At 47.6% G+C, this 27,815-nt stretch overlaps 1 protein-coding gene across 3 annotated transcripts in view; it reads right to left on the bottom strand.

The window, feature by feature from the left end:
- The window catches only part of Iqca1 (IQ motif containing with AAA domain 1), a 116,533-nt gene extending 94,236 nt beyond the window's left edge, over window positions 1-22,297 (bottom strand). For 2 of the 3 annotated variants that reach the window (XM_055616661.1, XM_055616663.1), the window contains exons 1-5: window positions 22,029-22,297; window positions 13,025-13,349; window positions 10,933-11,052; window positions 8,380-8,571; window positions 6,819-6,890 (exon numbers count right to left, since the gene is read on the bottom strand). In XM_055616661.1, coding sequence (XP_055472636.1) covers window positions 6,819-6,890; window positions 8,380-8,571; window positions 10,933-11,052; window positions 13,025-13,349; window positions 22,029-22,039 — 720 coding nt within the window. In that variant the 5' untranslated portion in view covers window positions 22,040-22,297. The remainder of the gene's footprint in view (window positions 1-6,818; window positions 6,891-8,379; window positions 8,572-10,932; window positions 11,053-13,024; window positions 13,350-22,028) is intronic. The other variant, XM_055616662.1, reaches the window with a different exon arrangement.
- Window positions 22,298-27,815: the final 5,518 nt, after the last annotated feature.

Raw genomic sequence — 27,815 nt, 5'->3', positions numbered from 1 at the left:
AGTGGGTCAGTCCTAAGGAGACTGGGAATTATGATCTTCCAAAGGACTTCTGTCTCGGCGTGGTTGTTACCCAAAGAGGAGGAACAGATCTGGGGCAGCGGCCCTGTCACACCAGCTTTCCTAGGGCCTGCACTTGTGCCCTGGCACTTGGGGATAGGTGCTTGGAAGGGCTGCCTGGGCATCCAGGGCTCTGATTTCTTACGAAGAAGACCTCAGGTTGTAGAACATCTAACTCTTCATTGGGTCCCATTGAGATTGTACCAAGTGGTGAGGGTTCCATCATTTCATAATCGCCTGTCTGTCTGTATGCAGCTGGGGTCACACCTACTCTGTACGAAGACAGGCAGACGGAGAAGCCAGGGACTGTAGGGGAGACGTCATTTTTCTTTGGTCCCCTGGGCTGAACAAGTTCAGTGTGAATCTTTAAGATCCACCATTTTGGTAAGCGCCAATCTGTTAAAACAGTAAGAATGTTTTCTAAGCCATCAGAATTAATTTCTTTAAGAATTAAGTTTGTTTTTTTTAAGAGCTTACTGAAGAACCTGTGACAGGCTTGGGTGCTGGTGAGCTTTCAGATTGTTAGTGGCTGGGGCTGAATGTGTGCCCTTGTGCTGTCACAGCTTCAAGCCAGCACTCTGAGGCAAGTTTGAGTGGTCTACAAATATGAGCTCAATCATTAAGCAGAGAGAGGGCGACTGTGTTCATCTTATACATGTGGAAAAGAAGGCATGGAGACATCAAGGGCCTCGTCCAGGGTTTCACAGATAGGACCCATAGAAACACTCTTATTCTCTGTGTTTGACCTCTCTCTTTGCTGAATTTTAGACTTAATCTATTTTTGTCTAAAAAAAGAGTTTCTTACAGATGTTGCAGATCATACATTGAAAGCAGTGTGCATTTGAACTTGGTGGCTATTGCTGAACTGCTTTGCATGGTTTTACACAAGCAAGGCACCCTTTCTTTGAGTCAGTGACAGCGCTGTTTCAAGACTTTATGGTGACATAAACCTTCCTGGTCCCTCTCTAACTTAAATAGGTTAAAACACAAACAATGAAAAAACTGGCTAGCATTTTAATAACCGTGTCTGAGTTGCAAATGATGTTGGTATCTAACCCGGGATCTTCAGCTGTCTGAAGAGCATAACAGAGCAGGCTTGGCCAGTGCTCACTGTGCTGGGAGCTGGAGAGCTCCCAGCACAGTGAGCACTGGCCATGATTTGCTCTGTATGGGAGGACATGGTAGCACCGGGCCCAGGAGGCCTTAGCTCTGCCCACGGTCCATGCAGCACTGAAGGCTCCTGTGAGGTAGGTGAAGGCGTACCACCCACTCGAGGGAGCCCCTGAGGGCCTTCTGGGGACAGAGGATGAAGTCGGAGGCAAAGAAAAGAGTTATTTTGTCATTTAGTGTCTGATGACCTAAAAACCTGGGACCATAATTAGGCAGATTAACAAGAAGAAGAAATAATATACACGTATACACATACACAGACACATATATTAAGAAGACTTGAAATCAAACTAAGGTGTGGCGGGTCAGGCAACTGAATGGTAAAATCCTAGTTAATAGAAAAGATGGGTGGTTTCACCATTTCTCCAATGCCTTTCAAGTGTTTGTTTCTTCTTTGAAACAGAGGCTCACACTGTAGCCCAGGCTGGCCTAGAACTTTCCATATCGCTCAGGCTGGCCTGGAACCTGTGAGTCCTCATTTTCAATGTCCAGGATTACAGGCATGGGAGATGATGCTTGACTGAAGTCAGCTTTTGAAATCACGAAGCGCTTCAGGGCAGCCTTCTCACCAGAGGGTGTGGGAGGCTAGCGGGCAGCCTGCTGACTTTGTAGGCTTTACTCTGATAGAAGATGCCAGTGCGGTGGTCCCTACCTGCTGCCTTGGGGAATCTCCAGATGGCCCTTTTGCAGCTAGGTGAGGAAGCCTTGAACCAGACTCAGCCTCACGAACTTTTCCAAACCAAACTTTGACAGGCCAGTTTTCAGTGCACAGATTTAGTAAGGTGAGACAAGAAGGGCCTGGGTATACAGGATTTTGAGGTCTCTGATATGAGTGTTTTATATAAGAGCTTATTTTGAAGCTTTTTTGTTTTTGTTTTTGTACATGAACTTTCTGGACTTGTTCTTTGTAAAGATCACTCATCTGTCATTACATCTTCTCATTTCCCCCGATGACATAAACAAGGTTCCTTGGAGGTGTTTTCCACCTTACAATCCAGAAAAAGCCTCTCCCTTTGAGCTCTTATATTGTTCTGCTTGCTGCCCTATGACAGAGGCAGTACTGTGCTGGCCTATCAAAGAGCAGAGAGGGTGTGAGAGACCCGGGGGGCCTGCTCCTGGCAACATACAGAGCTGGGCTTTGAACCAAGTCTTTCTGCCTCTAAGGTACATGTTGCCAACCAGAGGCCGCAGAGGGGCCAGCAATTGCGGGAGAAACGCCTGTGGCTGTATACTGCCCCTACTGGGACACGGAGGGGACAAACAGCTCTTCTGATGGGAAAAGATACAGCAGGGGCTCTAAGAGCCTCACTCCCAGGGTAGCCCAGCCTGTGCCGGGGTTAATAAGAATAAAATTCTAATTTATTAAGCCCCAAAGCTATGGAGAATAGCTTGTTTGATGGTAGAGTCTTAAAGTGAACAGGTTTATGGTGCTTTCAGGACTCTGATGATGTTTGTAGAAGCCATAGGACTGTCCCTTTAATAAGTGACCCCAGAGTTCCTCATTACAATGCAAACGGCTTGGGTAATGTAAAATATGCAGGGCCTGACTGCAGGACGGATGGCTCTGAGGGGGTCCACAGAAGAGAATGGATTGTGTTCATTAAGTTTCCTTTTACTGGATCCAGGCCATTGGCTCTGCCAATTAAAATAGCCGTACATGATTTTTAGACCACTATTTATTTTCCTCTGTAGACTTTATAATCTAAATATTTAAAATGGCAATATCAAAAAAATAATTTATATGCCAATGATTAAGGGAAGCATTAGGTTGGGGTGGAAGGCAGGACGATGGCCCTTGCTCTGATTTCGCACTCAGGAACTGGATTGCCACTCCAGGAAGGGTGGCGGGCATGTATGAAGACAGGAGCGCAGCTGGGAGGACTAAACCACTGGCCTTTCCATTGACATTATGGACCGAGGTGAACAAATGGAAAACTGAAATTTGAAATGAGGAGGCAACACCCTCATCAATGACAGAGCAGAAAATACATTCAATTGAAAACATGCCGTTGGTTTGGGATAATGGATTTTTTTTTTATGGTCATCAGCCAGCAAAATGCAGATAACATTCTTTCAAAAATTGAATCCATGGATTTCTCAGTGGTTAAAATTTCAATAGAACATGTAACATCAAGAGGCGTCATACTGGGCAAAAAAGCATGCAGAGAAAGTCGCACGGAACACACAGCAGGGGAGCTGTTCTCTTCATGTTGTGCAAAGTGCACTGTGGAGAAGTTCTCTTTTGAGCCCAGCACACAGAAATTAGAGAGGAAAGCAGAAAGTCTGAGTTACACAGGAATGCTCCATCTCTTAATGGGACCAGGGTAGGCAGTCAAGACTGAAGGGTGAATGGAACCATCTTAGGCAATTACTTGGTATTCTGTACTTAAAAAAACAAAACAAAACAAAACAAAAAAACAACCAGAGGATGCCAGCAATTGGAGGCTGAATTATGTTAAACAGAAGTTTATTCAAATAGATGCTATTGAGTCACAAGTTTGACTACTGTGGAATTTCACTTGGCTCTTAAATGCATGCCGTGAATCTTAGGTTGCTAATTTGATTTTTAAAGTAAAATCAAACGATGTAACTAGTTTACTAACTAGCTTATTTTTGCATATGTATGTGGGGAGTTGGGGGCGTGTTCGTAGGTATGTAGGCACACCTGTGCATTTGGGTACATGTGCGTGCGTGGTGCACGCGTGTGGAGGCCAGAGGCTGACAGGTCTCCCCTGATTGCCCTTCACCGTACACATGGAGGCAGGCTCTCTGACGTGAACCAGATTTGACTGGTTTAGGCAGTGGGCTTCCTCCAGGGGTCCTTTCTCTCTGCCCCCTGCACTGGGACTACGGCAGTCTCAACAGACAGAGGGACTGCCCACATCACGGCCTTTGGCCGTGTCTGTGAGGGATGGCCGAGGTTGATGGTTGATATGGGAAGCCCAGCCCACTGCCAGTAGGTGACGTTTCAGTTGTCACGTCTATGTAACCATCTATGTACCATCTATGGCTCATTCAAGTTTTAGTTTATATTTTTCACCCAAAGTCCATAGACAAAATTTGTTTCTCCTGTTTTTTTTTTCTTTCTCTGTTTTCGTCCCACTGTTTATTGTCCTTTTTCCACATGTCAATTTTTGGGACGCTAGTTAGAAACTGCTTATGATTTATTTTTCAACCATACTTCAAAATCACGTTTTTTAAAAAAGGCCCAGTTCCTCTCTGCATGAACATTCAACAACAGCAGCCCTTCACCCTTGTACGCAGGCCAGCGGAGCGGGGAGGGGCAGCCTTGGGTGTGCCGAGAAGGCGCTTTGCTGAGCGCTGTGGGGCAGGGCCTCGGTTCACACCCCGCTGTTGTCTGCACCTCCCCAACTACGACACAAATGGTGTACGACCAAGGCCACTTCTTGTTGGTCATTCACTCTGCCTCTCAAGTGAAAATCAATCATTTAAACAGAAACGTCTTATCCAGAGTCTGACTCTAGCTGAACCTCTGAGACTGATGAATGGAGCAGGGTGTGGAAATAGTTCTCTCCTTCATGGCCAAATGCTCCAGGAAGCAAGGTCCAGCCAGGCCGGCTTGCTGTGTTGTGGGCAGGGGTACTCAGCCACACAGGCCGTCACTATCTACTGTGTAACAGTACCGCCTGAGCCACCTCCACTGCACTGACTAGGGTCAGCGTTGGGCAAACGTCACTGTCCTTGGTGCCCAGTTCTCCTGGGCCCTGACTAAACAAACAGAGAAGCTGGAGAATCGGCTGAGCCTCTGCTACTGCGATTGGCTCCACGAGGTTTCTTATGGCTTCTCTGAGTTTTGATATTTCCCTAGACAATCATCTCTGCTCAGTGTCTTCTAATTTATGACCACACAGGTTCAAGACACAGTCTAATACTGTTGGTTTTTGTTGTTGTTGTTTTGCCTGTTAGTGTCTGTGGTTATTTATGGTATATTTATATTCCTGTTTCTTCTTTTCTTGCTTAGCCTCACCAGCGCTCTTCAGGCAGTTAGTTCTCTTCGGAGACCCAGTCCTACCCTGCCAGCACTGCTGTTTACAGGTTTTTAATCTGAGGGTACCAAGAGCCCCCAGCAAAGCAGCGGGCTCCTGGTGCCCCTGAATGAAGCATTGCTGCACAGCCTGGTGGGATTCTGCTACTCTTAGTGTAAACAAAAATTAACAGACATGAGGCCAACAAGTGAGGCCCCTTCAGGAGTGGTCACATCTCTGGTGATGCTAACACCAGAGTTGACCTCCTGGGCTCTGAAGGGGTGTCATGTGTCTGAAGGGACATGAGAGGTCTCCTGAGCTTCCGCGGCGGGGTGGGGGGGGTGCCCAGTGATTCACTGGGACCGTGGGGAGAGGGGTTTCGGCTGAGGAAGAGGGGGCTGCTCTGGGGAGGCATGGGCTGTGTTCAGGACTCATGAGCTCTGCTCAGAGCCCTGTACTCCATGCACAAAGAATGCTGAGGACCCCTTGGGCAGACTCTAAGGCAGTAGTTCTTAACCTTCCCAATGCTTCGTCCCTATAATGCAGTTCCTCATGTTGTGGTGACTCCAGTCATAAAATTATTTTGTTGCTACTTAACTGGAATTTTGCTACTGTTATGAATCATAATGTAAATATCTGTGTTTTCTGTTGGTCTTAGGTGAGCCCTGTGAAAGGGTAGTTCAACCTGCAAAGGGATTGTGACCCACAGGTTGAGAAATGCTGCTCTATGGGGGTTCTAGTGCCCTGCCTTCCGGTCCATAAATTCTGCTGTCACCCTTCTTTGGGAACCTGTTACTTACTTTTAACTAACAACAGAGCAATGGGGAAGGGACCCTTTTTCCTTGCTGTCCCTGGGGAATCAAGTTTCGACATGGAAGATTGCAGGGTCCATTACTCCAAGTGCTGGGCTATCTCCGGCTGAGATCTGGCAAAGGACTGATGGTGTTGGTCTGGCTGTCCAGAAGGAGGGATGCTACCTCTGGCCACATGACCTCAAAAGCAGAACCTTCCCCACCCGAGCCTCAGATGAGAACCCATCCCCAACTAGTACAACAGTAGTCATGTGACACCCAGGCAGGGAACTGAGCTGTGCCAGCTCTAGCTCAGATTCCTGAGCCACAGGACCCATGACATAACACAGGTGGCTATGTACGCTGCTGTTTTGTGCAGACACCGCCACACAGCGGTACATAACAAGTGCACTCTTGTATCCAGTGCCTTGCTGACCACTGTGGAAATGGGCCCTTCAACACCATCTGGACCAACCAATTCCATTCTCACCAGCAAGATGCTCATGAAGCCAAGGGCTCTGCTGACACCCGCAGGTGTGGGCTATTTCCACCTCTGCAGCCTGTCTCCCATCAGGTGCGTTTTGCATCTTGCAGAGTCATGTAAGGTGCACGCCCCCACCTCACGGGTCCCCTGCAGATTTCCTTGCAGTCAGACACTTCCATTCTCTCAGTCACCTGGTCTGTTTTCACTCTTCAGGAACTCTCGGGAGAGGACACACACTCTTCCATTCTCTCAGTCACCTATTCTGTTTTCACTCTTTAGGAACTCTCGGGAGAGGACACACTCTCTCTGCTCTCTAAAAGCTGAACTTACCATGCCCAGAAACACCATCTCATCTTCCCGAGCCTTCAGCGTCTTCCTGTTTTGGATGAAACCTCGCCACACCTGCAAAGGCATCGTCACTCCTGTAAGAAGTCCTGGAGAAGCTGCCCATACCAAGCACGGTGTCAGCCGACTCAAGCCTACACTCGAGTGTCACTGGGATCATTTTTTAAAATATTGGGATAACAGGCAACAGCTTTCTTTTTCTTTTGTTCTTTTCTTGTTTCTTTTTTCTTTTTATTTATTCTTTTCTCATACAATACACCCTGACTGCATCTTCCTCTCCCTCCACTCCTCTTAGCTCCCTCCCCCTCCTCCACTCTGCTCTTCCCTAGATCCACTGTTACTTCATTCCCCTTTAGAAAGAGCAGGCTTTCCAGGGATATCAACCAAACACAATGTACAATAAGACTAGGCACGAACGCTAAGCTGGAGGAGCCCACTGCTTTCTTAAGGTCTTGCTGATGTTACACGGACGAGTGTTTTGCCTAGTGTATGTCTGTGTAGTACATAGGTGTCAGCGGCCACGGAGGCCAGAAGAAAGCATCAGATCCCTGGGGACTGAAGTTACAGGTGCTGAGAACGGAACCCAGGTCCTGTGGAAGAGGAGTCAGTGCTCTTAACCACTGAACCACCTCTGCAGCTCCCACAGCCAGTGGTTTAAAGAAGGACAGTCTTTGAATCCTACTCGAGATTCTTTAAGAGAAACTTCTAGAAGTCAGAAGAGTGAGGCTAGATCCAAGGACAGTACTTCATGGCTATACAATCAAAACCTCCAAAGTACTGTGGGAAGTATAGCTCAGGCACTTCTAAAATTAACAGTACAACTAACAGCTTGCTTAGGGCGATGAGGCCACAGAGACAGCAAGAAAGAAAGGAATCTGCCTGTCCTTCCCACTGCCTTCTTCCGTGTCTACCCATGAACAGTTGAGACAGCGTCCTGCCCCTCAAGCTCCAAGGTATGTCCCTATCCTTATTTTCTTTCAAATTTAATTCTGATTTGTGCTACATGACTGCAGTCTTCATTTTCCCACAAGCAGCCTTGCCCTCCATTAGGAAAAAGACAGGGTATATTACTAGTAACACTGAGATGAAAAATTGGTCCCCAAGGGCCCCTCGAGAGTGAATACTGAGGTTCTGGCCCTTAGGCATGGTGGCTGGAATGTGCTAAGTGGTGAGTTTGTCTTTAAGTCCCCAAGAGTGGCTCCTAGCCTTTCCTTTCTGCAACTGTCTCAGCATGGATGCGGGTTTTTAAAAACATCTCATTATGGATCTGCAGCCTCACTATATCCCAGCAACATTCTTTCCAACAATTACTGGTGCCCTTTTGGAAGTCTTTGAACACAGTGTTCTGCATCTTAAACTTCCTAGCTTACAACAAACAAAATAAAAACAAGACCATGTTTTTCCAGGGTAAGCCAAGAAACCTTTGTGGGGTTTACTAACTCAACCCAGCTCTCCTATAGGTAGGGCTTTGGGTTTTGAATTTCACACTCAGCCCCAAGGCTAGAGCTTGTTGCCTGACCCCTCCCTCCCCTGCTCACGTCCGTACTTTCTGAATCTGGAGGGCTGCCACACCGGTGTCTGCTGCTTTGCGTCCTAGCAGCTTGATCTCCTTGGCTCTGCACTCCTGAAGGTAGATCTGCTTCATGAACAGCGCCCTGAGGCGGCCCTGCCTCGCCCGCTCTGCGACCTGGATCAGTTTAATAGCCTCTTCCATTGGTATGGACTTTGCAGCATATTTCTGAAAAAAAAGAAAAGGTAAAAAAAAAAAAAAAAATCAGACAAATCAATATTTATACATGTGAATTGGACCCACGAGATGACTCAGCAAGGAAAGGTGCTTGCTGCCAACTGTGGGCCATCACCCTGACTTAAGGACAGTGTCTTAATTTACTTTTCTGTTGCTGTGATGAATAGCATGATTAAAAGCAACCTGGAGAGGAAAGCTTCTTTTATTCTTTCACTTTATAAGTTACAGTTTATCATCAAGGGAGGCCAAGGGAGGAGTTCAAGACAGGAGTTTGAAGAAAACATCACAAAGGCATGCTGTTTACTGGCTTGTTCCCAGGCTTACATTTAGCTGTCTTTATATACAGCCTAGGCCTATCTGCTCAGGGATGGTACCGACCACAGTGGGCTGGGATCTCCTCACCAGCTAGCAAACTAGGAAATGCCCCATACTTCTAAGAGAGAGAGAACTGGTTTCTTCCAGGAACAAGTTCCCAAATAAGATGACCAATTCTGGGTGGTCAACCTGGGAAACATGTACACATGAGCAATGTTAAGAGAATTTAGTGGGTTTTATATGCAGGTATGAATGTGTGTGTATATATATGTGTGTGTGCATGTGTGTGTAATGCATTATATAGAATATATACAGCATTATCGATAATATATATACACTATTTTGTATATACTGCATATAGTTAAATAGTAAATATAATGTATATGTATATACATGCAACAATAGTAATTAAAGAAGAGATCATAAATTTGGAATGGGCTGGTGGCATCATAGGAAGTCTGTGGGGTGTGGTGTAAACACAGGGCTCGTGTACAAAATTCTCACAAACCAAACAAAGAACCTTCTTGAAAAAAAAGTCCTCAGAGGCATGTCCACAGACCAATCTGATGGAGGCAATTTAATTTCTCATTTGAGGTTTCCTCTTCCCGGGTGTGAAAAATCGATGAACAAGGTCACACCTGACCACTGTCCTTTCCAAAAGAATGCTAATTTTCACTGCAGCAGCTTAGTTCCACGGAGACTTAGACCGGAGGTGACCAGAAATGTCAACCAGACGTATCGATTAATGCTGGAAATTCCAAGATTTGCTTAATGGGAGAAATAGCAATGGAAACCCTGCCTCTGAGAAGAAGACTTTAGTGTATTCAAGTAGAAGGCTGAAGCCAGTTGTAGACTGACCAATGGCTTTGATGTTAAACCATTCAGAACTAGTTACTCCTATGTGTGAGAAGGTGGAGGCTACGGAGGTGACTCAGTCACTCTCGAGATTGAGGTACTGAGTTTGGATTTCCAGCACCCAGCTAAAAAGCTGGGTGTGACAGTGTGAGTGTGGGGTGCACTGAACTGAAAGCATAGCCAGGAGGAGCCCTGGAACTCAGCGGCTGACCAGTCTAGCTCAGCTGGTGAGGCTCCAGGTGTGGTGGGAGACCTTGAATCGAAAAGTAAGGCCGAAAATGGCTGAGGAATCCAGTCAACATACGAGTGCACACACATCACGTGCATGCACACAGACACTACGTACACACATGCACGCACGCACGCACATATGCTCACAAACATTCACACACACACACATGCACACAAATAGCCAAACATAATGAAATGAGGGTTCATGTTGCAGCCTGTGAGGTCTCCGGTGGGATATGTAGCAAAAAAGCTAGGGGAGTGGTGTGTGCCATTTTTAGGGGTACAGAGTCCTGAGAGGCCCCATGGAGACCTGAGGGGGATCGGGGGAGGCTACTGTTGTCCTGAAAGCAAGAGAGTAGCTGTAGAGGTACATGACAGTGACAGTGTGTCCCTGCGTGGGTAGGGGTACATTTGTTGCCACTCTTGCTCTACGTGGGATCCGGAGGGTTGACCTCAGCTCCTCACATTCATGTAACGAACTCTTTACTCACTGAGCCATCTCCCAAGCTTTTCTAGCTTTCTCAAAGACATTCTTTTCCAAGAGAGAGTCCGTTCTTCCAGGCAATCAGAACTCATAAAAGGCTAGGGAACAACTGAGAATGCTCAGGAAGTTTGGAGCTTGTGAATTCTGAACTTAGTGGGTTCAGTGTTTTACTTTACCAGGTGAATTAGAGATGAAGAAGCAAAGCCAGCTGGTCACTTGCTCATTCTTCCGGACCCGATGTAACCCACAAAGCATTATCATTTGTTCTTTGTTTCTTGTAAAGTAATCATAATGAATCACTAACAACCACCCAAAAGTTGTGCTATCCCTTACAGACATCACACAGCAAGCTGGGAAAGGAGGCGCCTTTCTGAACTTGAAAACAGAGTGAATGTTTCTCACACAGTTGGGGCATGGAAGATGAGGTTATACAGACAGTGAAAAACATGTGTTTAAGTGATACAAACCGAATCGGCAAGGTTCAGTCCACATTCGCTTAAGATCTGAGAGAGGATCTTCTCTCTTTCTTTTATGACTTCCAACCTCTCCTTCACAAAGTACCTGGGTATGGGGACGTCCAGCTGTTGCTGAGGAAGAGAGAACAGATGGAAGACCGTTCTGTTAGGCTCCCAGGACTCAGATCCATCTGGAATTATGGTAGGATGAGACTTGCTTGGGGGTGGAACTAGAGAGAAGGTTCGGGGGTTAGAGTGCTTGTGGTACAAACATGAAGATCTGAGTTCAAGGCCAAGTGGTGACATACAGAAGCATTCTGAGGAACTCACAGGACCAAAAGCAGGCGTGGGGATGAAGATGGCTTGCTCTTCCTCTCTAGCTTTCTTTCTGGCTCTAGTTCTACTTCCTCTGTTCTTTTGAGCTTCCAGCTGACCAAGGCTTCAAGGACTGCCAGCTTGGGAGGTCAGTTAAGACCAGAGACAAGCACCATCAGTTTCTGGCTTCAGATTCTCTCAGGGAGAGTCTGCCTGGCACAACATCCCCAGTGTCCCGATCTTTGTGATGGGGACTTTAGTCCTACCATACAAACAGCTGGGTGCTGGCCAGAAAAACAGTGAGGAGTGTGGACTTTTTAAGAGTGGCCAAGTGCAGAGGACGCTGGCTGGCATGTTCCACCCCAAATGCAGGGATATTCCCTAGACTTGCTTCTCTGCCAGGACACCATTCACAGAACCCACATGCCACTGTTATGGTCCCTTCATGTCAAAGGCATCCTATGGCTTGTCCATCAGTTCTAAGGCTGGTGGAAAATACTGTTTAGTCATCCTACAACGTATATTTCCTGGGTGATGTCTGTTCCCCTGGCACCCCTCTCCCAGCTGTGCACAACTGGTTTCTCACAGCAGCAGCGTTTCCTAGTCATGAGGAATGTGCTCAGCTGAAGTCCAGGGAAGAATGAATAGCAGGGAAAATGGAGGGATCCTAGGATGTGAGTCTCCAAACCTCTTTGGTCTGTAACCATTAAATAGCCTTGAAATTAGATTTAGATATTGCATGCCACCTTACTAATTAAATTTAGGAATATAATTCAATAAGTAGCTATTTCACATTTGGCGCAGTCTGTTCTGGCTTTTCTGACCCCACACGGGTGAGCTAAGCACACCTGATTGAATCCCGGGGTTTAACTATTGCTCTTCTAACTGTGTGAAGTGCACATGCAACTTCTGGAATGTTCTGACTCATTCCAGTTACTCTCTGTAGTCTATTCTGATGTGATCAGACAACAATACGAAAGAGTCTCCCCCAGAATGAGAAATGACCTTTAGCAAAGTCAAAATATTTTCAAGGTGAGGAGACATTTAGCTCTGTAAAAAGACATTTTGTCTTTTTAACTTTACTTGAGGGAAACATCCTTTAAAAATCAACGATGAGCTCATAGGGCCTACAGCTGGAAGAAATGAAGTGTCTAGTAGCCCTTGGGAGCCCAGTTATCCAGGATGTTAGAGACTCCTAAAACAAATGTCTGTCAGCAAGGAAGGAAAAGCTCAGTGGCACAGCCTGACTGACCACAGGAGGTGTCTCAGCTGACAGGTGGCAGAGGGAGGCTCCCTGGGCAATAAGGAGGAGTGCTTCCTTCTGTGGTACTCAAGGAGCAAAGGCCATAGCTATAAACCTCTAGGACCAAGCCATCCAAAACTACCATCCAAATGATGGTGGGAGAATAGAAGGCAGAAGGGCTTTTTGGACCCAGAGAGTTGGGGGCATAGCCCAGAGAAAATGGGAGATTTTGGGCTATGGGGTATTTGTGAGAGGGTAAGTCTACTCCATCTCGACCATCTCAACAGTGCGACGTCCTTGTGGTAACAGGACCTCAGTGTCAAACAGACCCAAGAGCAGTGCAGTGATTGGTCTACATAAACAAGGAAGCAACCAAAGCCTATGTCATGATGATGAGGTTTAAATGAAGAGAACCATGTGGCTTTTTAGTTCTACAAGGTTGTCACATTTAAACCTGGATAAGAAGTCTGCAGACAACTGGACACAACCCTATGCACTTTACTTACAATAAAAACCTAATAAGGAAAGCAATAACAGAACACTTACGGGAGCCAACTTCAGGTCCTGTAAGATATCATCAAAATAATGGAACTCTGTCATTTCCAACTCTACCATCTCATTCTTCAGTTCCAGAATTCGACCCATCACTGCATCCAGGATCTTGCGGATCAGCAAGCGTTTCTGTGGATGGACTATCTGATCGTAGACATTCTCCATGTTCCTGAAGATCTGCACATACTTTATGTAGAAGGTGGCTAACATCTGAAAGACTATGACCTTATTTCCCTGGGGTTCGGTCATCTTCTGAGACTCATTGTCAAGCAGAGAATTGAGGGCTTCTTGGGTCTGGTGCCACATTTTATTATACATTCTGGGGGAAGATACAGAGTTTAGACAACCTCATGGATGAACTTTAGCCCACTGGGCACATGCATTAGTCATCTGGCATCACAAAACAGAATACGCAGGCAGGAGGGAGCTCAGGATGTGGTAAATGGCTGGAAGGCTCTTTGGACAACGTACAGTGTTTTGACATGCTTGTGGATTCTTTGTTTGTTTGCTGCACAACCCTTGCTATGATTATTATACAGTTTTAAAAGCCTCTTTATAAATAATATGATTGCTCTTCAGCATGTCTGTGAAGCCAGAGTTACTATACTAATTTGAATAATAAATTCATATCCAGAATAATTAACTAATTCAAATGTATATATGTACATTTATAGATATATATCTATATGATAGAGAGTGCACGTTGAAACTACCATTTGGAAAAGTAATTCCACAAAAAGTTAAGATGCAGGCGGACTCTGTGGATAAACTATGTCTCAGAGAAGCTTATGACTATGTATCAAGTTTGATTGTAGTAATATGATATTTTTCTATGTTTGGGAAAAATTCAGGGGTATGGGATCTTAGGTGAGTGCAGAGCCACTAGACTATGTCCCTAGATTACTGATGCATGTATAGGTGTGTGGAGGCGAAAGGTCAACCTCCAGTGTCATTTCTCAGGATACAACTACCTTGTTTCTCAAGACAAGGTCTCACTAGCCTTGAAATTCCTCCAGTGGGCTAGACTTGTTGAAAGGGGACCCCCCTTTTTCAGCTTTCCCAGTGCTAGGATTATAACAGTAAGACATCATACTCAGATTTTTTTTTTTATTAAATAGTTGAGGTCTGTATGCCTCTAAGACTTTATTGGCAGAACTATCTCTACAGCTCCAGTATTAAAAAAAAAACAAACCCAATAATAATAATCATGAAAGTCTGAGGCTGATGGCTCTGAAGAGCATTAGTTGCTCTTACAGAGGACCTGGGTTCAGTTCCAGTACCGACATGGCAGCTCACAGCCATCTGTAACTCCATTTCCAGAAGCTCTGATGTCCCTTCTGTCCTCAGTGGACACTGCATGCAAATGGTATATATACATGCATGTATACATATGTTACACGAAGACAAAACACTAACACATGTAAAATTTAAAAATGAAATATTAAAAAATAGCCAAAGTCTGGAGATAGCCTACTAGTGAGAGGTAATAAGTGCAGTATGATGGCCAAACTGTTTCACACAGCTATATGAATGAACCGTAGCTAAAGACAACAGTTGCCATCCTTAGAATCTGAGCATATATGAGAAGCCAGGGCTCGGTGGGCTCTGTGCCTGCTGGGTTCTCTGGCCTCACTTTACCGGGAGGAGTCTATACAACCGGAAGCTCACTGGATGAGTGTGTGGAATGTGGACTGTTCTATACCCTCGCTGGGGTGGGGGCAGCTGAAGGTTAGTGACATCGGTCACCAAAGGGCACCATCCTATGCCCTCTCTGTCTCCTTTGTCGATAGTTTTATCATTGGATTTACTCAACATGCCTGTTCAGATGGTAATAATTATGGTCGAGATTTTCCCTTCCCCAATTTTGTTATATATATATATATATATATATATATATATATATATATATATATATATATAAGAACCAAGGCTGAAACCAGCTGAAGGTCCTGAGTGTCTGGGCAGAGGCTTCACTGAGAGGGTGGTAGCCCTGTTTCCTGAGTGAGAAAGTGGAGCATGAAGCCTTTGACTCCCTTGTGGCTTCAGCCTAGACAACCCCCAGGTGTCCCAGTCTCCAGCGACCTGTTTGCATGTGTCATTTTGTGCTGGACCTGGAGTTGCTGGCTTCCTGCCTTCTGGAGTGCAGAAGGGATGGGGCTGGGAGTCACATGACCTGATACAGCTCCACAGTCAAATCTCCTTTCCAGCCCCTTCAGAAGCACCTAGGTTTCCCCTCTTTCAGGGGGGCCCTGGATTTGGCCCAGCTCACTGCCTGCCTCACACCTCCTGTCCATCTCCCCCCTCTTTAGTTCTCCTGATGATTCTTGTCAGATGTTCAGGTGCTCTTTGTCTTGGTGAGTTCATAGCCTTTCAAATCCTTATTGACGCTTGAGAAACAACTCAGGGAGCACTGGGGGTGAATACTCATATTCAATCACCTTATTTTTCCATTAGTTCAGCCACCTTAATGTCAGAAATAAGCTCCACCTCAAGGTTTCCCTGACACCTCCAACACGACCTCTTACTCCTCATAATTGTTGCTCTACAATCTCCGGCACCAATAAGCTGTAGTGGCCATTGACTGATGCCTGGATGGCCGGTGCTGCTTCCATCTTCCTGGACCAAAGTTAGATGGGTCTCTTGATGTGAGAAGCTTTTCAGTTATAGTGATATGATGGTGATGATGGTGGTGATGATGATTGTGAGAGCGATGACTGCGGTGATGATGGTCATGATAGTGAAGATGGTGGTTGATGGTGATGGTTGTCATGAGAATAATGATGATGACTATGATAATGGCAGTAGTGTGATAATGGTGATAGAAATGGTGACTAGATATGAATGATTGCTCTGGTTTACATATGAGGAAACCAAAACAATCAGAAGCTATTGCTCAAGTTACAGAATCGAGCAGGCTTCATGTCTTGGTGTTCTGGCTCCTGGGCTCATTGTCTGCTCTCTAAACTTTATGCTTCCTGTTTGTAAAGAAGAAAGCAAACATGAGCAATTATTGGGAACAGATGCGAGGTCACTGTGTGTTGGGGGTTGGTCTGGTACTATGTATACAAATGCTAGTTACTGGCCCTCAAGATCTGTTTGTAGTCCAGAGGAGTACATTCTCAAGTATACCAAATAATGGTGTAAACTTTGCTCCCCAAATAGCTCTGATTGGTTAATAAAGTTGCTGACATTCAATTACTGGTCAGAAGAAAAGTAGGTGGAGCTTCAGTTCCCAGGCTGGGGGGGTCTCAGGTAGGGACCATAAGGCCGGGAGAGAAGAGAGAGAAGTGAGGAGAGGGAGAAGAAAGGAGAGAGAAGGAAAAAAATTGAAAGAGAAGACATTGCCTGATAGAGTGGACCCAGCACAGACAGGACCCTTATTGCCAGTAATGGGGAGCAGAGCTGAGAGGTAGCCATACTCGCGTAGAAAACTAGTTTAAGTCATACTTGCCCAGGTTTATTTAAATAAATTTTTATGTCCCTGTCTCAATTATTGGAGGACTAGTAGGGTAGTAGAGTCTTCAAGAGTTAAATAAATGTTCAGCTTTAATTGTGAGAAGCAAGTACAGTGTGAATCCCAGATCAGAGCTTTTCCTCCTCCCAAGCCATTGAGGTAGGATGCTGAGTGTGGCATTTGGCACTCCATCTGCCCTATGTGCAAGTACCACACTTCCCAAAATTCAACAACAGCCGGAGGATCCTGCTAGTGAAAAAGTGGTCCATTAGGTAGCTTCTCCCCAAACAGAATAGGATTGCCAGGAAATCAGAGCTCCTATTACTACAGGATCTTACTCCCTACATACTTGGTGGTTAATGGTAGGTCTTTCTAACCAGAGGCAATGACTGTCCACAGGAGATCAAGGACCGTAGAATCAATGTGTACCTGCCCAACTTTCTGTATCTTTGTGTTCATGCCTCAGAAAGATAAGCAATAGGGGAGGACAGGGGAAATCACAGATGATGAAGTCAAAGATGGCGTGGGGCCCCAACAAAAGCTGCTGGTGCCAGCCATCTTCTGGCAGATGAACAGAAAACAGACCAGAACAGAGAACAGAAAATCATGATGGTAAAGTGTAAAGAGAGAAGGAGGTTATGCTGCCAAAACCCATACTCCCAGAATCTGAGAAAAGCACAATTTAAGATGGCCACTGGCAGCTGGATGTGGTGGCCCAGGCCTTTAATACCCATACTTGGGCAGCAGAAGCAGGCAGATCTCAGTGGGTTCAAATCCAGCCTGGTCTAAAAAGTGAGTTCCCTGCTGGCCAGCCAGGGCCACATAGTGAGCCCCTGTTTCAAAAAGCAAAAACAAACAAATAAAAAGGTGGCCACTGGCCTGAAAGAACACAGGCAGAGCACATGAGCAGGCTCCACAGCCAGCGGCATCAAACACAGAAACAGGGACAAACTAGGTTGGGGTTTGGGGCCTGGGCAGACAAACACGGTGACAGGGAAAGAGCTCAAGCTGATTTTGTTGAGAACTCAGATCTGAAACTCCACTTATGAAACCAAACGCAGCCAGAAGGAAAGCATGGTCTCTAACAAAGGCAGGGTGAATCCAGGAATGGCCGAGTCTCAGCATGCAAGAGCACCTGACCACACACAGCCATGGACTGACAAAACTGCCAAGGTAGTCACAGGCACTTGAGAAAATACCCAGTAAACCAATAGCCCACTCTTGAGCGAAGACGCCCTGTGCACACAAGAGTGATGGCTCCTACAGGATGCTAAATCCAGAGACCACTGCATCCTTACCTAGAAAACACAAACAACGTGACCTTGGAAATTAAAAGTAAAAAAGGAAGGAGTTGACAAAAAAGAAATTTAATCCTGATGTTTGTAAATGGCTTAACTGCCAAATGCAAGGAAGTCATAACAGTAAATGACATCAATTAAAACAGCAAAGTTATAGGGCTCAGGCAACACCAACATAAATGAAGGTCAGAGAAAAAAATAAAGAGAAATTCCAGCTATATATCAGTTCAAATGAAGGGCATTGAAGAATTCTGGGTGCTACACGGATCTTAATGAAAAAAATTCTAGAATGCAGAAGTTGAGAACAAACACAAGGCAAGATCTGCTCCTGCCCAAACATACAAAACATAAAAACAGGGAAGTCTGGAGGCTGTTATATAAATTTAATATGAGCAAGAACCCAGGAACTGAGAGGAAATATCATAATTTTAATGTGGGGATGGAATAAACAGTGAAAGATAAAAGGCGACTGTCTTGGCAACATGTCTATTTCCATAGAAAACCGTGACCAAAACAACTTAGAATTTAGCTTGAGGCTCATGGTTCTGGAGGGTTAGAGTCCATGACTGAGGGCAGGGAGGTGTGGCGCTGGAGCAGTAGCCAAGAGTTTACACCTTCTCAGTAAGTAGAAAGTAGAGGAGATAGCTGGGAATGGCATGGGCTTTCGAAAGTTCAAAGCCACCCCCAGTGACGCTCCTCCTTCAACACGACCATGCCCCTCAACCCTTCCCAAACAGTTCCACCAATGATAACAAATATTCAAATATAAGCCTATGGGGGGGGGGCATTCTTATTTAAACAACCACAGCAACTTATCCTTCAAATTGCTTTTCCTTGTGGCAAGCACTATAAGAAGGCTGCCCCCTTAGAGTGTGGGTAAGCAGCTTGACCCCACTAAGACACACATGTATCAACTGACTCAGGCTTCCATCATGGGACACCCCGGATGCCCCAGTGGAACAGAAATGTAGGGGCACTGAATGCTATGATGCAGCTGGGCAGGCTCATGTAGAGTCTATGTCCTCCACAGAGTCTATGCCCTCAGGCATCCACTGCAGACAGGGTTAGAGCAGCAGGGGCCTTTCAAGGGCATGGAAGACTGGCCATAGCTAAAATATTCAAAGACACTCTTAGTGGCTGGAGCCTCACGGGTCCTCCCTCTGGGCTGAAGCCTCTCTCTTCCTCACCTGTACCTTTCAAGGCCCCTGCCAGCATGGTTCTAGGTGAACCCTATCTTGACCTGATTTCTTCACCACTGAAGATGGCTTCATCTTTTTCTGACAGAGCTGTTCCTTGGAGACTGTGGCTTCCTGCATTGATCCCTTCCATGTATCTATAGCCACACCCCACCACTCTTGCCTGCCAGGGACCTAACTACTATATCGCTACCTCACCAGCCTGTGGCGTGCTGGCATGCTGGCCTCCCCCATTGACCTAGTGTGGCATGAGCCCACATACCATCCCTGCGGTCTCCAGTCCTTTTGCTCATGTGGAACCCATGATGATGATGTGAGATGAGGGACACAGCAAGACACTAACCAAGAGCATCGTGGAGACACATTTCACAAACTACCAGGAACCCTGTGTTCAGAGGTGTTACACTATCGCTTTAGCATATTCTCAGTGCCTACAGCCATCACTGCAGCCCAGTTTCAGAACGTTTTCACCACTCCTGTCTAGTAAGTCTCTCCCGAATCTGCCTCCTCTCAGCCTTTGGTGGCCACAAACACCAAGTTTGCCTGTGTTGGCCTCGTCCAGACAGCCCCACAGACAGCTCCACCTGACACACATATCCTGAGGGAAACATCATGACTGGGAAATGGTGCACCCCAGCAGCACAGCACCCTGAAGAGAGTTGTTTCCGTCTTTATCAGAGCTTACCAGGCCGAGCATCTAGAATACCGGGCATAAATCATTAGCCCGGGAGATGTTCCGCTTTCCAAACTCATAGGTATGGCATTTACTGAATTCCAAAGGCTTTTATATCTCCGTGAAGCAGAGTGATTGTAAGCCACACTATCAGACGTTGGGGGCTGTCTGTAAATGGAGTCTGTCCTAAGTCACTTTGTGAATGGCTTCCTTTGCTCATACCATGCGGCAAGGTCACTCTTGTAGCAAAAACCAGGACTTCTTTTGGTTTAATGCCAGAGAACCTGTGATGTTCCGGGTACATCCTTATGTGGCTTACCCACCACCCATCAAGGCACCCCTGGAGCATTTCTGCCCTGTCCTGAGCAGGCTGCTACAGCAGCCACATAATTCTTTGTGTGGATGTGGGATTTCTTCTCTGGTTGTGGCTAGGTGGGTGTCAAAGGGGAGAGTGCAGTAATAGTGAAGCTGTCCTTCCTCTCAGGGTATCTAGATACCGGCAGATCAGACCATTTCCTGTGCTCACGAATCTTTAGGAGCAGTTCCCTGTCCCTGAGAGGGCTCTGAGGGGCTGGGTCACAGGGATGATGGTGTGGAGAACTTCGATGTATTTCAGTCCTGAGACTGCCTAGTGGTTTGTGATGGATTTCAGGCGTAAGTGCGTAACTGAGAAACATAACAGATTCTGAAGTCAGGGTAGCAATGGGTGAGGGCTGAGAAAGACCACATGGCTATTCTATGGCGTGATGGATTCTTCCTGCTACTGGCCACTGGGGAGTAACCATGAGCTGAGCTTTCTTGGGAAGTCCAAGTGTGTAAATGGGAATTATCTTCCACCAGTGACAGTAGGGAAGCCTTCCCTCTTCCCACTGGGTCTGTGGTCGCCTCTTCCTGCACGCTCCCACCACCTTCCTGCTCTGTCAGAGACCTGGCTCATGTGTGTGAGTTGGGAGTATAAGTTGCTGTGTGGGGGACACTCTTTAATGTATGGCCCCCTTCTACAGGGAACCCCTCTGTCCTGGCTGTGTGCTGTTTCTGGGCCTCCTGGCTACGCATACAGCTTCTGGGTCCTCTCTCTTCCCAGCTCCTAGCTCTGAGTCCCACGTGCAGAGAGGCTGGCACTGCTTGCCCCTGTTTGCATGTTATCTTTCTTAGTGCCCTTCTCTCAGAATGGCACTCTACTTTGCCTTCCCTCCAGATGTTTGGCACCAGCCTCCTCCTGCCTTCCTGTTTTGTCCTGATTCCCTCACCACTGGGCATTCTTTTCATAGCAAAGTGTTTTTACATCTGAGACTCTGTCTCCCCTGTCCTCTGCTAGGGTGACTGCCCCATCCCTTTCCACTGTGGGAAACTCTCAGCGCTTCTCCGCATTGGTTCCTCTGTCTCCAGAGTGATCTTTCGGGTCCATCACTCCTCTGTCAAATGTGAGCACAGGCCTTAGGCTGCTAATTTGGCTTCCATTCCTGCCTCCCCACAGGCTCCCCCCAGCAGCACTGGATAGAGCCTTGCTCACGCCATTTCCGATGGAGGGAGGGGCTTTGGTTCCTTTGCTGTGTTAGCTCTTCTCCCTGCTGACCTGGGCTTGCCCTTTTACCTACCCTTTTTTCCAGGTCTCCTATAGACCATCCTGTGTTTACACTATCCAGTTCCTACTTCATCTCCATGAAGCTAAGACCTGATGTTCAACAGACTGCCTTCCAACTCCACAGTCTGTTCTCCTCATCTCTCCACACCCCATTCCTCACCCCACGCCTCCCCAAGCCAGGCACCTCCAGGCTTAGGTTTCCTGGAAGACCGTGTTGGGAAGCTTCGGCTGGAGCAATGGTGTGCAGCTGCCACATAAGGACACTGTGAGCTGCTACCCTGCCTTGTGCGATTCGGAAACAGACCTCGGAGCTACAGCTTTACAGGGTGGCTGGGACCATGGCTGGGACCCGGAACTTACTCCAGCCAAGCCAGACCACATACCCACAACATGGAGTCACTACAGAGCCAAGTACACCAGAAGGTGACAGGGACACATTCAGCAATGGCCTGGGGGCTGGGCTGGGAAGCAGAGCACCGACGCTTCCCCCAGATCTTTCTAGAACGCAGTTTAGAGGCTGGGGTTCACACAAACAGCACCTTCGTTACTAAAAGAAAAGCCACCTCAGTCACCCGTGGCATGGGATGGAGGCCTGGAGGTCCTCCCCTGGCGGAGGCGAGAAACTGCCTAGTGTTCCTTGCCACCAGGACACGGATAATCGATTCTGAGGCATATTGGACTTGGTGAAAGAAAAAGGAGGCGTGAGGAGGGAGAGAGGAGGGGAAAGGCAGAAGGCACTCTGAGGAGGCAGAAGCGCCCCGGGCTAAGGCAGTGTGGTATCCTTCCACTTACACGTTCGACATGGCTGGTCCCTTTCCGGCTTTCTTTCACCCACTGGGAAACTTTTCCTTGTCCCTCTGAACGCTGCCCTACTGCCGAGGTCGGGGGAACCCCAGAGGTTCCCAGAGGTTGGGGGTTCCTCTGGAGGGAGGGACAGGGACGGAGGACAGCCTCTCTCTTGGGGCAGGGAAGGGCTCGGAACCTGCTGTCACCCTCCCGGGAGCGCAGGCACAGACTCGGGTTCTCTCGCTCTGTTTGCTGCCTCGGGCCTGGAACCTCACTTCACCCCCAAGAGCGGCTCCAGACGGCCCTAGCAACGGGGACTCTACGCCTGCGCAGTGCAGGCACTCGCTTCCCGTTTCTGTGGCAACTGTGTAGTCGGTCTAGGAGAGGAACTGGGGGCGGGGCAGGTTCCGGTAGGCTCTCTGAGTCCTGCTGGCCGAGGCCCGACCTGGCAGTGCCTGGGGTCTTGGACAAGGACCTTGCTGACGGCAGACTTCAGCCTTCCCATGTTCAGACAGAGTAGGCGCAGAAGTCACTCGTTCGTCCTGCGCTCGGGCAAGCACAGAAGCCGGCGCTCCAGACAGGGAGGTGCCCTGTGTACGAGCGGTTAGCAACCTACAAGGAGGCTTTCTTTCCTGCTTCTCTGTCTTCGTCCTTGGTTAATGTTGAGAAATACTGGCAAACTTTAGAGTCTACGGTTCCCTTAGGGGCATGTCTTGAACCTGCACAATGGAGAGAGACGGGGTGGGGTGGGGTGGGGTGTATTTAGGTGAGGAGCTGTGTTCAAGAGGAGAGAGGGTAATAGGAGGAGGAGAGCCAGTGCAGGAAGCAACAGACAGGGGCCGCAGAGCTCTACCACCATTGCTGAGGGAGCAGAGGTGGCGTGAATCTCCAACTAGAAGCTGCAGTAGAGAAAGGATTTATGCCCAGCCTAGTTCCCGAACTCCTTCTGGGGAAAGCAGCCATGGGTCTCAGGGATGCTTTTTGGTGAACAGGAATCGAAAGAGTTCCACAGGGAAAGGAATTAGGAAAAGCTGAGAAAGACTAGGCACAAAGCAGTGTCTTCTCATCTAGAAGTGACTATAGCTATAGTGACTGTGGTTGGGTAAAACTGAGACCTCGGGATGGTTAAGAAGCATCAGCTCATGTTGGGGGGGGGGTGTCGAGGAGCTTCTGGGGCTGGGGCGATGGTTCAGTTGCAGCAGAAATATGAGGACCTGAGTTCTGACCGAAGGACCTATGTGAAAATGCAGATTCTGTGGCGCATATCTATGATCCCTGTGGAGACAAGACCTGGGGCACACTGCCAGCCAAACTGGTTTGTTCCGAGAGCTCCAGGCTCAGGGAGAGACTGTGCCTCAAAAGATAAGGTGAAGAGCAGTCGAAGAAGAAACCTGATCTTGATTCTGGCCTCTATATGCATGGACAAACACACATACCACACAACACAGGAAAATACAAAGAGACATTTCTAAGATGAAATAATTTCATTAAAAAAAATCTTACTGTGTTCTGGGAGGACAGACAGAACAAAACCACCAGAAGCTATGCTGGCTCTTGGGGAACAAATGCCTTCAATGCCCAATAGAAATTGCAAAGCCCCGGTGGAGAGTGGAGCCCAAGTTAATAGTCTCAAATAGGAAGGCCCCCAGGACCTTAATTAGCATGTTAACAAAGGCAAGTGGACATCTTAGGTGAGTAAGACCCCACAGCTTAACCATCAGAGGGTGCTTAAACTTTTTTGATTCACCTGCACTCCCAGGCAGAGGCAGAAGAAACACCTCAGTAAACACTTAGCTGGCAAAGGGCAGGGCCAGCTGCTGGAAATAGCCAAGAAGAGTCATATGTGAGTTCGTCTAGAAAGCAAGTTGCTTGATGGTGGCGTTCAGATAGTGCTTAATAATAACAACAACAACAATAAACCTGTAGGTAGAGATGGTGGCTCAGCCTTCACTCTGGTGCTAGTGCCTCAAGTATACACACTCTTGTGGCCATCTACTCACTGGACAGTTATGTGAGGTGGAAACTGAGAGCCAGAGGGCCTGAGCAGCTAGTTACAAGGCCACACTGGAATGGACACTGGGGAATTCAGAGACTGCATGCCATTTCCACCTTGTACAGACTACGCCTTGCCTGATGATATTCTCGAGAAGACAGATGACTACCTACCAGGTCCTAAATAGTGCCAATGACCGACAAACGGCAAAAGGTCTCTGTGTGTTGGCACCTACACTTGCCTTGCTTAAAATTTTGGGTTTCTGTGAGACCAAAACAATGATCCCAGCCACTTGTCCATCAGGGAAACCCAACATTCCTAGCTGAGTGGACAAAGCAAAAAGTCCACTTTGTCCTCAGCCTTTAGTAATGTACACATTTGGTATCAGGCTGCCGAGCTCATTGGGAAGGGAGTTTTTCTCCTTGGTGTCTTTGGAGCTGCCATCTGAAGAGTCATATGTGGGCAGCAGACAGAGACCCTTTGCTGGTGTGAATGGCTGTGTGGAGTTTGGCAAGTGACCATCCAGGTGCTGCAGGCTGTCCCTTCAAAAGGACACTTTCTTGAGAGTGAACAGGTCCTGAGGTGGCTGTGGAAAGACACTTGAGCTATGCCTACCTCTGAGCTTAAGGTGACCTCTGACTGCGCATCCACAGCTCAGAGGCAGAGGGCCAGAGCAGAGCCCAGGCATTCCTGGAAGCCTAGCAGTGGCTGTGACCCTGGGGGATTAACCCTCTCCTTGGGTCAAGGTTACTTGGCTGTCCTCTCTCTAGGGCTGCCTGGGAACTGCTTGCCTCCTTATGTTCAGTGTTTGCTCCTTGAGTCCTGGGTGCAGGGTTTTCTGCCTTGATATATCTTGCTATTTCTGGGAAAAGGACAGATGTTAGGGAAGGAGGTGAGGAGGAAACTGGGGCCTTAGAAGGAGTACCCACGGGGTTCTGCTAGACCGGATAGTGGTGGTGCGCCGGCTCTGCTGCCCTTGGAGCACGAGTCATCCGTCAGTCCAGGCTCCTGAGCACCCGCATCAGACTCACTGGCAACAGGGGTATACAGAACCCTGCCATTCCCCTTCCTGAATGCAAGCTCAGCTGGCCCATGTCCAGCCTGGGCAACAGGAGCAATTTCTGTGCCAACTCCTGTGCCAGTCTCCCTTAAGCCTTCCTGACTGCAGTTCATTGGTAGATTGTGGTGACATTCCTCCATCTTTGTCCTTTGAACAGAAAACAAGGATGCCTGGTGTTTCATGGGGTGCTCATGGACAGGGGACTCTTATCAGCTTGAATGTCTTATGCCACAGAGTGGTTCATCATCCTATCAGGGTCCCTACAGTCTCTCGAATCTAACTAATGCCACTGATAAAAATGCTCCCCCTGCCAAAGCTGAGGAGCCTTCAGCACATCTCAGCCAAAAGGCACAGTCCCTGTCAATCAATAGTCAGCAAGCCCACCCTGACCCTGCTGCCCAGTCTTCAGCTGTTTCCGAGATGAGGACAGTGGCACGTGCTGTTGACACATGGCTCAGTCTTTGTATTCACAGCATCATCCTTCCCCAACAGGCCAGAAGCGTGGGCTTGGATTGTCCTGTTGCGTTGGTGTGCTTGTGGGGAACCCAGGACAGTGGCGCTTGGCATCCCTGCTTCTTTATCTATAAACTCAGAAATCATTTTAATGATCTGCACCTCATCCTGGGATCATAGGAAGTTCACAGGCCTCAACTCAACCTTATCACCCAGACATTACTTCTCTGCTGTAATTCTCCAAGACCCCACAATAATCCTGTCAGAGCAAGAATTTGGCTCCCCAGGCACACCTGAGTGTCTCCACTCCAACCTAGACTTTATCTGCCTTGACTCCAGAGATAACTCATGTTGTAACCGTTTCCTGCCACCAGGGCAGGCACAGCACCACTGTCCAGTGAGACCCCATGGGGGTTCTGGAAACCTCCTCTTAAGTCCCCAGTATCCTCCTTGTCTCCTTCCCAAACATCTGTCTATTTCCCAGAAATAATAAGACTATGAAGGCAGGAAAACTAAGCCAGGGACCAGGAGTGCTGAGGTTTTTTCTCTCTCTGCAAGAATACTTTAGCACCTGCGATCTGCTGTGCTGGACATCTGCGGCCCATGCCACCATTCTAGCTTGTCATTCTAGAAATTTCCTTGCATATGACCAGTACTACTTCTGCAGGCACTACATTTTGTCTGAAATAACAGATGCCTTATTCCATGCAAAATGTGAATGTCTTTTTGAACAGCCTCCCGACCAGACTACCAGGCCTCTGGGAAAATTCATCTTCCTTGTCCTTTCGACATATACTAAATCAATAGGACAAATATTGACTGGTGCTTCCTCCCTGTATGGAAGCGCAGCACTAGGCTCAGTGCTGTGCTGAGTACTCTACTCAGTACTCTGCTTAACACAGTACTCTGTGCATCCACTGAGAAGGGAGCTCTGATAGAAACTCAGCCTTTGGAGGAGAGAGAAAAGACAAAAGCAGGGTATGACCAGGTCCCCTCATGCAGAGTCCTCTGGAATTGTAGAAGAGAGAGGGTCTCTTTGCCCCGAGGACAGCAGATGGCTTTAGACAGCAAGGGAAACAAGCTGGCTCTGGAGAGTTTGCTCTGAGGAAATGAGAGCATTTTAGATGGAGGAAACAGCATGAGCTAAGGCATGGATGTGGAGGTGGGCGCTGCACTCAGTGGTACGCAGAGCTTCCAGGTGGCACGGAAACAGGGTTGTCACTGCGGAGCAGGGCCACAGGCGGCATCTGAGCTGTGGGCAAGGGCACTGTACTGACGCACGTATCTGCTCCAGAACCGGTGGTGTGCTATATGGTTGGGGGAATTTGCATGAATGAGGGGCAGGGGACAATGAAAAGACAGGAAGCTGTGTGTGTGTGTGTGTGTGTGTGTGTGTGTGTGTGTGTGTAAATAGAACATACTTTCTACATGCTACGGAGTAACCTGCAGCCATGAAAAGGAATGAAGTTCAGACACAAGTCATAACGTGTGAGCCCGGAGACTACTGCACAGTCGAGATAACCTGGATACACAAGGACACTGTCTGACTGCTCTTAATATGAGGAACCAGAACAGGTAAACCTTCAAAGGACGGTTAGAGGTGACACGGACAAGGGACGGGCCCAGGGAAGGGTGAGAGGGCTTTATTAGGCATAAGACATAAGGCAATATTTTGAAACCACAGAGACATGGGACTTCATCCAACGTTGTGGAACTGTACATCTATAATGATTAAAAATGACAACTTTAAAATGTTTATTTTTACTGTGTTTGTATGTGCATTTGCCCACATGTGTATCTGTGTACAACACGTGAGCCATGCTCATGGAGGCCAGAATAGGGTGTTGAACCCTCTGGGACCTGAGTTACAGATGGTTGTGAGCTGCCGTGTGGGTGCTGGGAATCAAACCCAGGTCCTCTGGAAAAGCAGCCAGTGCTCTTAACCACTGAGCCATCTCTTTATCTCCCAAATTGCTTGAACTTTAAAACTGTATCAGGAAGCACCTTTTAAATACAGACCACTCTTCTCTCTCTGTCCAGAACCCTTTGCACACAGATGCCCTTCCTGAGTGCTCTGGTGACAAGGCTTGACCCCTGAGGAAATGATGGACCTAAGCCTCAGTACGCGTCCAGTAACTCTGGGAAGTTTTCTGTACGACGGCAGATGGGTGCCGGGAAAACCACGTGTCACTTGTCTTCGAGGACAGCAGGGCGTTGTGTCCTTCCTGTCCTCTGTTGCAGTATCACACATTGCCTGCAACATCCCTGGCATGTGGAGCTTGCTCAT

Source organism: Psammomys obesus, unplaced genomic scaffold (assembly GCF_907164565.1).
Source record: "Psammomys obesus unplaced genomic scaffold, mPsaObe1.curated_primary_1811, whole genome shotgun sequence".
Lineage (NCBI taxonomy): Eukaryota > Metazoa > Chordata > Mammalia > Rodentia > Muridae > Psammomys > Psammomys obesus.
This window is presented reverse-complemented; position numbering and strand designations above follow the sequence as displayed.